This window comes from Sciurus vulgaris (assembly GCF_902686455.1).
Source record: "Sciurus vulgaris genome assembly, chromosome: 11".
NCBI lineage: Eukaryota > Metazoa > Chordata > Mammalia > Rodentia > Sciuridae > Sciurus > Sciurus vulgaris.
Genome location: NC_136472.1, coordinates 59,873,722 through 59,886,663, shown reverse-complemented (window position 1 = coordinate 59,886,663; position 12,942 = coordinate 59,873,722). Strand labels below are relative to the sequence as shown.

At 46.0% G+C, this 12,942-nt stretch overlaps 1 protein-coding gene across 1 annotated transcript in view; it reads left to right on the top strand.

Moving 5' to 3' along the window:
• The window catches only part of PARVA (parvin alpha), a 148,650-nt gene that overhangs the window by 89,213 nt on the left and 46,495 nt on the right, over positions 1-12,942 (top strand). The window contains exons 2-4 of the mRNA XM_079102728.1: positions 2,468-2,557; positions 2,639-2,709; positions 6,001-6,103. Of these exons, the coding sequence (XP_078958854.1) occupies positions 2,468-2,557; positions 2,639-2,709; positions 6,001-6,103 (264 nt within the window). The remainder of the gene's footprint in view (positions 1-2,467; positions 2,558-2,638; positions 2,710-6,000; positions 6,104-12,942) is intronic.

Here is a 12,942-nt window from a genome sequence, read left to right as displayed (position 1 = left end):
GGAACTAGGTCCTGGTTTGGAGGTGGAGCCTGGAAAACTTGCCGATGCATTAGAGGCAAGAGGTGAGCAACAAGGAGAACTTCAACAGTGATGCCGTGGGTTTTGCCTCCAACCATTGTGTAAACAGTGGTGCCTTCTCCGGAAGAGTATTAAGTAGGGAAAGAACGGGTTGTTTATGTGCTGTTATGGTGGTGTGAGGGTATTGGAAATTGCTAGTTTTGATTTGGATGTCTAAATTTGAGATCTCTATTAATAGACTGAAGAGGGGACATTGAGTGAGCAATTAGGTTCATAAGCCATAAGGGGGTGAGACTGGACTGGAGAATTAAATATGGACATCCTCAGCATTTGATAAGCATGATCCCCTAGGATCACACCGTCCTGTTGAACCTCCTGTGATATTGGAAGTGTTCTATATATATATTGGAAGTGTGGACTGTTAAGCACTTAAAATAGGGTTGGTACAGCTGGGCACGGTGGCACACACCTGTAATCCCAGCAGCTTGGGAGACTGAGGCAGGAGGATAGCAAGTTCAAAGCCAGCCTCAGCAACTTAGTGAGACCCTAAGCAACTCAGTGATACCCTGTCTCTAAATAAAATTTTAAAAATAGCTGGGGGTGTGGCTCAATGGTTGAGCACCCCTGGGTTCAATCCCTGGTACCCCCCCCAAAAGGGGGGGTTGGTACAACTAAGAAACTGAATATTGACTTCAATGAAAATTTAAGAAGCATAATCTGGGGATGTGGCTCAGTGGTAAAGTGCTTGGCTAGTATGCCCAAGGCCCTAGGTTCCATCCCTAGCAATGCAAAAAGAAAAAGAACGAATGTAGCACACGTGGTTAATGAGTATACTATATGAGACCACAGAGACCTGGGGGGAGACGGTAGCTAGAGGAGAGAAGGTCCAGAGTGGCCTCAAGTTCTTTCACTGGGCAACCTTGCATCTACATTTAAGCATGAGTTTATAGCCACTACCTACTGAGTGCCCTACTCTGAGAAATAGCCTAGAAAAGAGCACAAACTGCTGGATCTAAAGGCAGTATTAGGAGAGATTATAGAAGTCTAAGGAAGCAGCGGTACTTAACTAGAAAACAAATGAAATCCTGTACTTGCAGAATCATTAAGCTTTGAAGGTGTCACCTGTATTTTTATGCCATATTTTATGGAGAATTCTGGAATGATGAGAGTCTATGAACTTGGAGGTTCAAGACAGTGACTGGGGAAAGTCCAGTGTTAACCTCAAAGGCCCACAATAACAGACTAAACACCTGCTTCCTAATGTGCGTGTCTCTTTAAGGGAGGGTCTGTTTCACTCTCTTTGCTAGGGGGTTCATTCCCTGTCCAACTACAGCCCTCAGTGAGTTTGCTGATGTGAAAGAACTCTTTGTAAGTGGCTGCCTTGTGCTTAAGCGTTCTTACAAGTCTATGCTGGCAATCAGGGAGGCCAGAGTCAATAAAAAAATAAAATAAAATGGAAAGATGGGCTGCTGCTTTTATTAAGGTTGATGGCAGCAGCCAAATTAGCTCCTTAAGAACCTCTTGGTACCCAAAGCCTTCAGAGAAAATGGTCTTTCTGTGCTTAATTGGCAAAAAGTAAGGGATGTAAGTCATAGCATTTGGGGGGAGAGGGTGATCCAAGGTCAGCATTCAGCAAATGCTCATTGCACAACTGGTTTTGTGGTGGGAATTGGGTTTTTTATCCAGGCTCCATGAAGGGATTGGGTCCTTGGAGGGCAGACTGGTATGTCTTTAGTGGTCACTGACCCTTGTTAATGTTTCTTGAAGAAAATGGAATTATAAATTTCTAGGATTTGAAATCTAGAAAGAACTTCCTGGTGATCCAGTGGCACTTTTCTTTTCTGGCTGAGGAAACAGGGCTGACCCTGGGTCCCACCTCTCCTTAGAGCTGAGAGCCAGAGCCCAGGGAAGAGGCTGGTACTGGAACCGTCGCTCAGCCCCTGGGTTTGGGTGCAGGGTATGAGCAGAAGAGTGTCCCAGGGAAACCAGGCCAGAAGAGAGGCCTAGAGGGTGGAACTGACGACGGAAAGGTTCACAATGTAAATGTAACCTGAAATTGGTGACCTTGTTCACCAGTCAGCAGTAACTGGTACCCACTGTGCCCCCAACAGTAAGTCCTCAAGGGAGGAACAGGCAGGACACAAAAGGCAGAGACCTAAGAAGCCCTGTTTCTCCTAAAATCTTTTCTGAGAAGTAGTGAGACCTCCTGATTTCTCAGGAAAGTGAAGGAGGTGACAGGCAGAAGAAGCAAGATTAAGGGGATAATTAGGTCCTTTTAGCAGGGAGCAACCACGAAATCAATCACAGGCTGGGTGACAGCTGCCATCTAACCTTAGTGGGGTTTTCTCAGTATCAACATCACACATGAATCACAGAAGTCCAACCCCCTAACCTCCATCCCCCGCCACCAGGCAGCGGGAATGTGACTAGGTTCTTCTTTGTCTTCCAGTGTCAGAGCTTCAAGAGGAGGGAATGAACGCCATCAATCTGCCCCTCAGCCCTATTCCCTTCGAACTGGACCCTGAGGACACCATGCTGGGTAACCTGCCTCTTGTCTCTTTGGACGAGCTTTGGTGCCCTCAAGTATAGCCACCCCACTCAATTCCTTTTCTTTTTATAGAGGAGAACGAAGTGCGGACCATGGTGGATCCAAACTCACGCAGCGACCCCAAACTTCAGGAACTGATGAAGGTAAGAAGAAAATAGAAGAGGCTTCAGAACCTCTCAGACTCAACAGATACCTATAGACCAATGGTTCTGTTCAGGGACCACATGGGCCACTGCAGAGAGAATACACAGCACAGCTCCCTGCCCTCAGGCGCCTCGTGGTCCAGTAGGCAGACATCTGAACTGGTAAGACTGGGGCATGGCAAGTGTTTTAGTCCGCTTTTTTGCTGCTGCAACTGAAAATCCAACCAGCACATATGCTGAGGAGGAAGAGTTTATTTGAGGGTTCATGGTTTCAAAGGTCTCAATCCATAGAGAGCCCTCTGTGTTCCTAAGGTCTCCAGGTGAGGCAGAACAATATGGTAGAAGAGTGTGGCAGAGGTATGCAGCTCACATGATGATCAGGAAGCAGAGTCTCCACTCTCAGATACAAAATATATACCCCATAGCCACGCCTCCAATGAGCCACTACCTCCAGCCACACCCCACCTGCCTCCAGCCACCAGCCGTCAGTTAATCTCATCAGGGATCAATTCACTGATTATGTTAAGGCTATAACCCAATCATTTCTCCTCCAAACCTTCCAGCATTTTCTCACACATGAGCTTTTGGGGAATACCACATCTAAACCATGACAGCAAGTGCTCAGTGTTGGTCCCAAGCACCAGAGAAGTCAGGACTAGTGAGCTCACAGTGGCCAGGATCTGAGGATTCACAAAGTCCTCCCACTGCTTTCCTCAAGGCCCCTCAAAAGGCTGAGGGTATAGCTCAGTGGTAGAGCACTTGTCTAGTTTGCACAAGGCCCTGGGTTCAAGCCTCCAGTGTGGGGAAAAAAAAAAAAAATCGCCCTGTGAGGTAGGAATTAGCATCACTCTCATTTTCCAGATGAGGAAACTGAGTCTCAGAAAAGCCAAGTAATTGCTCTGTTGCTCTAGCTGAGAGGCCAAAATGGAATTCAAGCAGAAATGAATGAGATTAAATGACATACCATGCATCATGGACCTGGTACGGTGACCGGCATGTGATCACCCCTTCCAAACCATTCATTACTCCCACTCCTCCTTCCCTGCCCTGTGTCCTCTCTTCAACTCCCCCAAGCTGCCTTAAGACAGAAAGGCAAGTGAGTCACTGTCTTCTCCCTGCTCAGAGCCTGACTACCGTTTCCCATCAACTGTGGAGTGAAGCCCACAGTCCTGCAGGTGGGATTTCGGGTCTGTGCTCTACTGGCTCTTCAGCCTCAGATCCTCCCTGCCTGGCGACGTGGGGCTGGCAGACCGTTCTTGCTTTCAGCACTCCCACCGCACACCTCTGTTGGTGCAGTTCCCTCCATGAAGCCTCCTCTGAGCGCCGGCGCTGGGGCTCAGCCACTGTGCTGCAGTGGCCCCTGCTGTAGCTCTCGTAGTCTCCACACCAGCGTGCGGCTGCTTGCTCGGGCACTTCTCTCCTTTGCCAAGTGGCGAGCATCTTGGGGTTAAGACTGCGTTTTTCCCCATCATTATACCCCCAGGATCTAGTGCAGGATGCCACATGTAGCAATATTCAGTAAGCACTGGACGGAAGGCCAGGCCAGGCTGTTCCAAAGTAGAATCAGGAATGTTGTTCCCATGGTTGCGGCTTCTTTGGTGGAACAAGACCACATGAAATTTGGGTTGTGTCATGAGATATTGGAGGACTAAGGACAATGTTCTCAAGGGAGATATATAAATATTTCTTCTGTCTATTTCTTACCTAAGCCTGTGCCTTACCCCAGAGTCCAGGGAACTAACAGAAAGAAGGTGGTCTGGACCGGGCACCAGGCAACCCCTTACATCCTGGGCTATAATCAGTCCCATGGGTGGCCTGGGTTGTGAATGTTGGATGTCTGTCCCTTTCTTGCTGCCATCTGTATTGCACCCATGGATGGCCACCCAGTAGAACCTGGAACCCTTGTGCTGTGCAGGGAAAAGGTAGAACAGCTGTGGGCTGAGGTTCTGCCTGTCACTGAGCCTCTTCAGGTGCTGGGCCTGTATGGGCAGGGATGCTGGAGAATGTCTGGCTCTGATCTATTCATGCCAGAGGGCACTCACCATGCTAGAATGGGCAATGCTCCTGCTTGCCCAGGAGACCTCCAAGAGGGCAGACACCGTCAGAATGGGCTCTGAGCAGTTCAGGCTGCAGCACTGATCCCAGACCTGGACCTGGGTTCAGATTGAGGGAGAGGAAGATTGCAGATGCCCATTGCTGCACATAGGCCTGAGCTTGGGGGTGCTATCCTATTAACCTGCAGGCCATCTTCTCACTTCCAGGAAGAAGTTTGATTTTTTTAGATCTAGGGACACTTTGATCACCTTGAATCCTAATTTTAAGAGTGTCCTCAATCCTTTCTGGAAACCTCCTCCAGTTCCTGCTGCCTCTTGTCCATCCCCAGCCCTGGTGGGACCCCTCCACTCCCCAGTGGCACCATAGACTCTCCTCTCCTTGGATTGCAGCCTTTTATGTTGTAATCATTTAGGTGACTGGTTCCCTGCCCACCAGGCAAGCCTCTCCTGAACAGATTGGGTCTTATAGTATTGGATATAGGCCATGCCTGGTATATACTAGGTGCTCAATAATTACGACCATCCTTCCATGAGACAAAACATGTGCTATGAAGCCACCAAGCTCCATCACAGCATTTAAGACGAGAGAACTGTTCTTCATCTTGATTGTGGTGGGGGTCACTCAACTATGTACAATGACCAAAACTCATCCCTATACCCTTAAAACTAGTTAATTTCATTATATATGATCCACTCCTGTCTCCACCCCACAAGCTCTGTGACTTGGACAAGTCTGCTTCCTTCCATGCTGATTAAGCCTCCTGGGCACAGAGATGAAGGAACCGTCTCTCCAGCTGTCATGTTGGGAGAGTGCCTATCCATTAGTAAGATCTGCCTTTAATCAAGTATTCAGCCCTTGTCATATGTCATTCTTTTCCACCACCTGACCTAGCAGACACTTTCACTCTCACTTTTAGAGGTACAGAACCAGAGGCTCAGAGAAGACAGCCAGCTTGCTGTAGGTCCATAGATGATGCAGATACACACACGTTCTTAGATGGAGAGTGCACTTGTGCCCAAATATCAGAGGAACACAAGCCTGTTCATGCACGTGCGCGCGCGCACACACACACACACACACACACACACACACACCTGTGGATGACAGCAGTATGAAAACCAGTTAGTGGGTGGAGCTGGGCTTTGCATAACTCCAGAGCCCATACCCAGGGTAAGAAAGCAGATCTATAAGAAAATACCCCATGACTTTTCTCTTACTCTTGCTCTCTCCCCGTAGGTATTAATTGACTGGATTAATGATGTGTTGGTTGGAGAAAGAATCATTGTGAAAGACCTCGCTGAAGATTTATATGATGGACAAGTCCTGCAGAAGCTCTTTGGTAGGAGGCGAGCCGGGTGTTGCAGTGGGTGACTTTAGTCCCAGGAGTCGCAGAGATGGGCTTTGAATGCATAGAGTGGGATAACAGCAGCGAGGGCTGTAGATGTTCTTTGGGTGTGTTTTTAGACCTTTGTCATCCTTAGACCCACACTTATGTGAGTCCCTCTGTCATCTACAGAAGTGTGCATGCATGTTCCCGTGTTGTCTGTGAACCTGTTTGGGGGGGGTGTGCATGTCTCTTTGTCATCTATGGACAGGTGAGTATGTGTCCCTCTCATCTACAGAAGTGTACATGCATGGTTGTCTATGCACCTGTGTGTTTTCAGTCCTGTGTCCCTCTTTGGGCTGGGTGCCAGTGTTTGTGACTGTGTGTCCCTGTGCTGTTTGGCCTACATGTGTGGTCCAGGCCTATGTGTGTTGTCCTCCATCGCTTCACTGTTCATGTGAAAATTTAAGACCAAAGGGGAAGGAAAGAGGAATCCAGGGGGGATCTTACAAATTCAGCTTAAATGGCAGTGGATCCCCCTCACTCTTCTTCCTTTGACCTCCAGCCCAAACCTTTACCCTTCAGTTCTAGACTTGATACTTAACTGCCCTCTAGCCCTTTCCCAAAGATGCTTCTTCCTGAGTGAGAATTCCTTCCTCTCCTCCTTGCCAGCCTGCTCCCATGTACAAGAGTGACCAGGGTCATTTCTTCTTGCTCAAAACCCTCCTGATCCATCTTCTCACCATTTTTATATGGTTGATTTGGTCCTAACTATTGAAAAAGCTTCCAGACTCAGGTCCTCCCCTCCCATCTCATCTCTTCCAGTCCCTTGCCCACACAGCCAGCCTATGGCCCTTCCTAGATCACAGCCCTAATCTTGCCAATCCTCACTGAGAACTCTCAGTGGCTGTCTCTCCTACTAGAAAACTTCCCTCAGCCCAACACTCAGACTCTATCATCCCCCAGCCATCTTTGCAGCCTCACTTCTGGCCACTCCCACACACACCTAACAAGTGCCAATGTCACCATTGTTGGTTTTACTGTTTGTGTTTGCCCTTGCTGCATTATCACATATGTCGTGCATAGTCACAGCCTGATGCGTTTCCCCATGCTCTTCTTTCTGCCTGAGGCCCTTCTTCTTTTATTTACCCGAGCAAACCATCATTGCTCACCCTAATCTCATGTGCCTCCCTTTTATGTCCTGTATAATTCGGTCACATCTAAAAGAAATAGTCGTGTATTCTTCTGCGTTCATCCCCCCACACATACCTGAAGGAATGTATATATACTTACACATGTGTATTTATGTGCATGTGTATTTGTAACAAGTATATACCTGCAGGTTGAGCATCCTTAATGCAAAAATTGAAACGCTCCAAATTCTAAAATTTTTTGAGTGCCAGCACAAGTGGAAAATTTCATACCTGATCCCACGTGATAAGTTATGATCAAATCCCAGGTGCACTAAAAATATGGTATAAAACTACCCTTCAGGTTATGTATTAGCACTACAAATGCATGTCAACCATAAATGAATTTTGTGTTTAGACTTGATCCCATCCCCATCTCCTTATGCAAATATTCCCAAATCTGAAAAATATCTGAAATCTGAAACACTTCTGGTGCCAAGCATTTTGGATAAGGGAACTGAACTTGGAAAACTATGTATCTGTATATGCTCACGTTTGTATATGTACAGGTTGTGTATATACATGCCTTATTATAAGACTTTCCACATTGTAGCCATTGATAGAAATGTAAGTGTGCCTCTTAAGGTCCAGAGCCATTTCTTCTTTATGTATTCAGTCTTCTCCAGCACTCTCAGGTTGCCTAGCACTTAATCAGTGTAATTCAATGTATATTGAATGAATGAATGGCTAATATAAAATCTAGTAATTTCTAGGAGCTAAACGGATTTGGTACTCAAACATCAATATTAATGAGTGTTAATATCTAAGGGTTGTAAACTCCTACTGAATACAGAATGGAAATGAAAAAGCTTTGGCACATGTACACGTGAGAAGCCCTGAGCCTCATCGAACATCTCTCCCAGTGACTGCAGCTGCTAACCCCTCCAGCAAATCTCTAATCAGGATCTGAAACTGCCTTGAAATGATCTATGCTAAGTTTTTAAAGCAAGGGTGTCGGGTGGCCACAGAGTAATGGGACGTCATCATGGAATAATCTTGCCTCCAGGAACAGTTACAGAGTAGTCCAACGTCACATCCGTGCGGCTGCAAGTCAGGGATCACGTCCAGATTAGATTCAGATTTCAACTCTCATATCAAGGAGGGGATTCACTACAGAGGTCATGCTTCTTCTGTAAACTTAAGTTTAGACTTACATGGGTCTAAGGCTAGACGTACATATTCCAAATCTCTAGGCAGAACACCCTGGTAGAGAGAACCAGTTCACAGTAAAAAATGTATATCTGAAGCTCCAGGGAGGAATTGGTCTGGAGAGACAGAGTTCAGTGACCCCTGCGACCTTGAGTTCCCCTCTGGCTATTTTTCTACCTCCCTTCTTCTCCAACCAAGTTTCTTAAAAGAGCATCTGGCACTCGATCTGTCTGTCTCCCCATGGCTACCCATTCCCTTCCATAGTAGAGCTGGCGGCCTCCTGGTCTTTCCATGGACTTCTCCTGCCAAGATCATCAGTGCTAAGTCAGACTTCCTCCTCTGCTGGCATTTGACTGAACATCTCATCCCTTTGCCTGTGCCCTCGCACCCTCAGGTTCTCATCTACCTCTGATACCTTCTTAACCATCTTCTTCACCTGCTCTTCCTTGATCAGTTGTGGTTGGGGTTTCTCAGTCTTCCATCTTGGCACATTTTTTCTTTCATAACCACTTCCTGGCTGATTTCATGCACTCTTAAGAGTTTCCACCATCACCTCTACCATAATTGCGCTCAGGTCTGTACCTCCAGAACAGTATTCTCCTTGAATCTGTTGAGGTCATTTTGTGTCTTCTAGTCATCCCCACCTGGATGCCCCATAACCACCTTGCAACCAACCTGCACTAAACTGAGTTGCTTGTCTTCCTCCTCTGTACCAAGTCCACTCTGTTTTCTACTTTGACGAATGATATTACCACCACACAGCCAGTTGCTCAAATGAGAAACTTAGGAGTCATCCTGGATTGCTCCTTCCCTGCATCCCTCCTACTGTTAGACCCAAATCCTGACAACTGTATTCCCACATATAGTGCATCAAGTTCATCCCCTGTCTGTATACAGAGCTCTTAGGGAAGTGCCTGGCATACCAGGTAGGTAGCTTGCACCATTATTCTCCAGCCCCACTATGACTACCTTAGCTCAGAACTTCATTTTCTTAGCTTCTTTGGGTCCAAAATCCTTTTCTCTGTATTACTCTGTTTCCTCCCTTGGTAATTCTGAATATCTTCCAGATCTTACTTATATTTCACAAATTGTCTTAATACTTAAATTCATGGAACATTTGTCACTATTTCTTTTTCTTTTGACTTTGAACTAATTTTAGGCCTAGAGTTGCAAAGGTAGTCAAGAGTTCCCAAATGTTCTTCTCCCAAGTTCCCCTAATGCTCACGTCTTACCCACCATCAGATTAATATCAAAACTAGGATATAAACCTTAGAACAATGCTTAACTACATGACAGACTCCACTAGTTTTTTTATGTGATATCCTTTTTTTGGTTCTAGGATCAAATCCAGATTCCCACATTACTTTTAGTTGTCACATCTCCTTCATTCCCTTCAATGCACGACAGTTTCTCAATCTTCTCGTGTCTTTCGTGACTTTGGCAGAGTTACTCTGTAGAATGGCACCCAATTTAGATATCTCTGATACCCAGGGCCTCCCGTGTGCTAGGCAAGGGCTCTACCAAGCCACATCTCCAGTCCTTCCCTGATATTTTCTCATGATTTGATGAATGCTACGCATTTTGGCAAGGAATCCCACAGAAATGAGGAGCCCTTCTTAGTGGATCTCATCAGGGAGTGCACGATGTGGATGTGACTTATCCCAGGTGATGTTCAATCACATGGTCAAGGTGCTATCTGCCACATTTCATCTCTGTAAAGTTACTGTTCTTCTCTTTGTAATTAATTCATTTGAGGAGAGATACCTTGAGACCATGCAATATATTCTGTTTCTTCCTAAACTTCTCAATTTTAGCATCCTTTGGTACGGCGTGTCTGCGGCAGTTATCATATGGTGTTCTAATGATGATTTTTCTCTTTTCCTTGTTTCTTTCAAATTTAATTGGAATTCTTCTCTAAGGAAGAGTTTTCATTTCCATTTATTTACTTTTTTAGTTATTTAATAATATCAATATGAGCACAAAGATATTTTATACTTTGAGTTATAATCTAATACTATCATTATTCACTTTGGGGGGGTGGGTACCAGGAATTGAACCCAGGGTTGCTTAACCACTGATCCACGACCCCAGCCCTTTTTATTTACTTATTTTTATTTTGAGACAGGGTCTCGCTAAATTGCTTTGGGCCTCAGCAAGTTGCTAAGGCTCTCTTTGAACCTGTGATCCTCCTGCCTCAGCTTCCCAAGATGCTGGGAGCAACTTAGTGAGATCCTGTCTCAAAATAAAATATAAAAGGGGCTGGGGTTGTGACTCAGTGGTAAAGGTGCACCCCAGTAACACACACACACACAAAAGAAAAAAAGAAAGGAAGGAATTCAGCTTCCAATGTCCTGGGGCCCGAGTGTCCTTTATATTGAGTTGCTTGGGCATGAAGAGTAGGAGGGACTGGAGTGTGAGATTATTAAACTATGAAACACCAGCCCTTGGAAGAGAATGGAAGTGTCATAAGGGCCAGCATAGTCCAGGAGCACACATACCTCAGACATCAGGATAAGGTTAGGGGATCCAGGAAGCCATATTATTGACATCATGGAGCAAAAGACTCAGAGGCTAGAAGTGAGTAAAGGGCTGAGTGTGCTCGGGGGCCTTGGGAAAGCCCGAACAGGCATGCATCCTTGAGATGGTGCATGGACTCTGCTGACAAGGAGTGGCTGGTGTGCTTTGGTCAGGAACCCTGTGGGAAGCAGCATCAGACCTGTCGTACCTTCATGTGGCCAGGGACTCCTTGTTCCGCAGCATTGTCTGGCTTGCAGGATAACAGCCCTTTTCAGAGTCCCCAGGCATTTCTAATAGGTTCCCTGGGAATAACCTCTCCCCAGTCCTTTCCTAGCTACCCCATTGCTGCCTATATTTTCTGGGTCTACCCACTTTCCCCAACAGCAGATTTTCATTTAGATTTTTCTAAAAGCAGATGCTGAGACAAGGACCTGGTGGAGGAAGTTTCATGGAAGGGATCTTAGGAAGGACAGAAAAATAGGGACCAGGGATGTAGCTCAGCAGTAGAGAGCACAAGACCCAGGTTCAATCCCCAGCTCCACACAAAAGAAAGTACAGATAACTGAGTGAATAATAAGAAGGGAAGAAAGAAATGCCAGTTAAGAGTACTTTAACAGGATCTGTTTGCAACCCAGGCCCCCTGAGGAACCAGGTAGCATTATACCTTAAAAGCACCCTTCCCAGGAAAGGGAGGCAAGAGCATTTACCCTATGGCTCCCATCACCCTGAGGTTGAGAGGAGGTTTGCTCATGCAGGAAATAAAACCTCCAGGCTGCACTCCTGTGGTGGCAGAGGAGCGAACCTTGGGCTAGTGGTGGAAGCCAGCAGTGTGTACAAGCTATCTGCAGTTGCAGGCAAACACAGATAAGGCCAGAGCATTCTGAGAAGGGGCCTCATCATCATCCAGAGGCACCAGAGGGTACAACAGCCTCCACTGTGAAGGTTGCTCCTCCTGACATGAGCCATCTATTTGTACTTTCCATGTTACTACCAGGAAGACATCAGATGTGGGCCTGCTGGGTGACCTCTTTATGATGCACACCCCATCCTCTTACAGGTTGAACTCCAGCCCTTTGCATCCCTCAGAACAAGAGCTTCCAACCCCAAAATAAGGAGAAAGTGCCTCCCTACCCCATGCAAAGATTCATCTCATTCTTGTTCTAGGATTAAGGACTTTGGGGATGATTGACAGACGCAACATTCTGTTTCCTCAGCTCTTCTTTCCCCATGAGAGAAGAAAATCACAGAATCATTCAAAGTTGGGACATTTCCCAGTGTCTCAGTGATACAGCCCTGACCATGGTTACTTCATATTTGTATCCCCAACATGTAGGGAACACATGAAGTAAGAGACAGGAAATAACAATTCCAGGAATATGCCTACACAACCTAATTAATCAGCTCATTTGAACATGAGCCACAGTCTGTTCCTTATTGAGGTTTCCTGAGTTGGGGTGGCTATGTGAGTTTCCACTGATCCTTATCTTTGAATATGTGCATCTGCTAGGAACAGACAAGACCTGTTTTGAGAGATGAGAGTCCTAAGGTAACAGGGTTCTTCCTTCTGGTTTTCACAATAGCATATGACTGAAACAGGACATCTTCAGGTATGAGACCAAGAAGGCCCTTAGGCATAAAATTTCTATTGGAGGAATTTTTGTTGTGTTTATGTGTATGGTTTTCTTTTTCCCTGATAGACCTACTGATCTTAACCTAGTCGAGTAATATTACTGAGCAAACTCCATTTGCCTTGCCATATGTTCACTGCTGAGTTTAGGGATATAAAAGTAGATATGACACAGTGTAACTCACAACCCAGTTGCCCCAAGGGCTATGAAATATCGAGTATGTGTCAGGAAAGGCTTCCTGGAATAGGCACATTTGAATAGAGCCTTACAGAAGGAGAATTTCAACAGATGAAGAAGGAGAAGAACATTCTAGCCAAAGGAGAAGAACATTCTAGCCAAAGGAGAAGAACATTCTAGCCAGTACCACAAA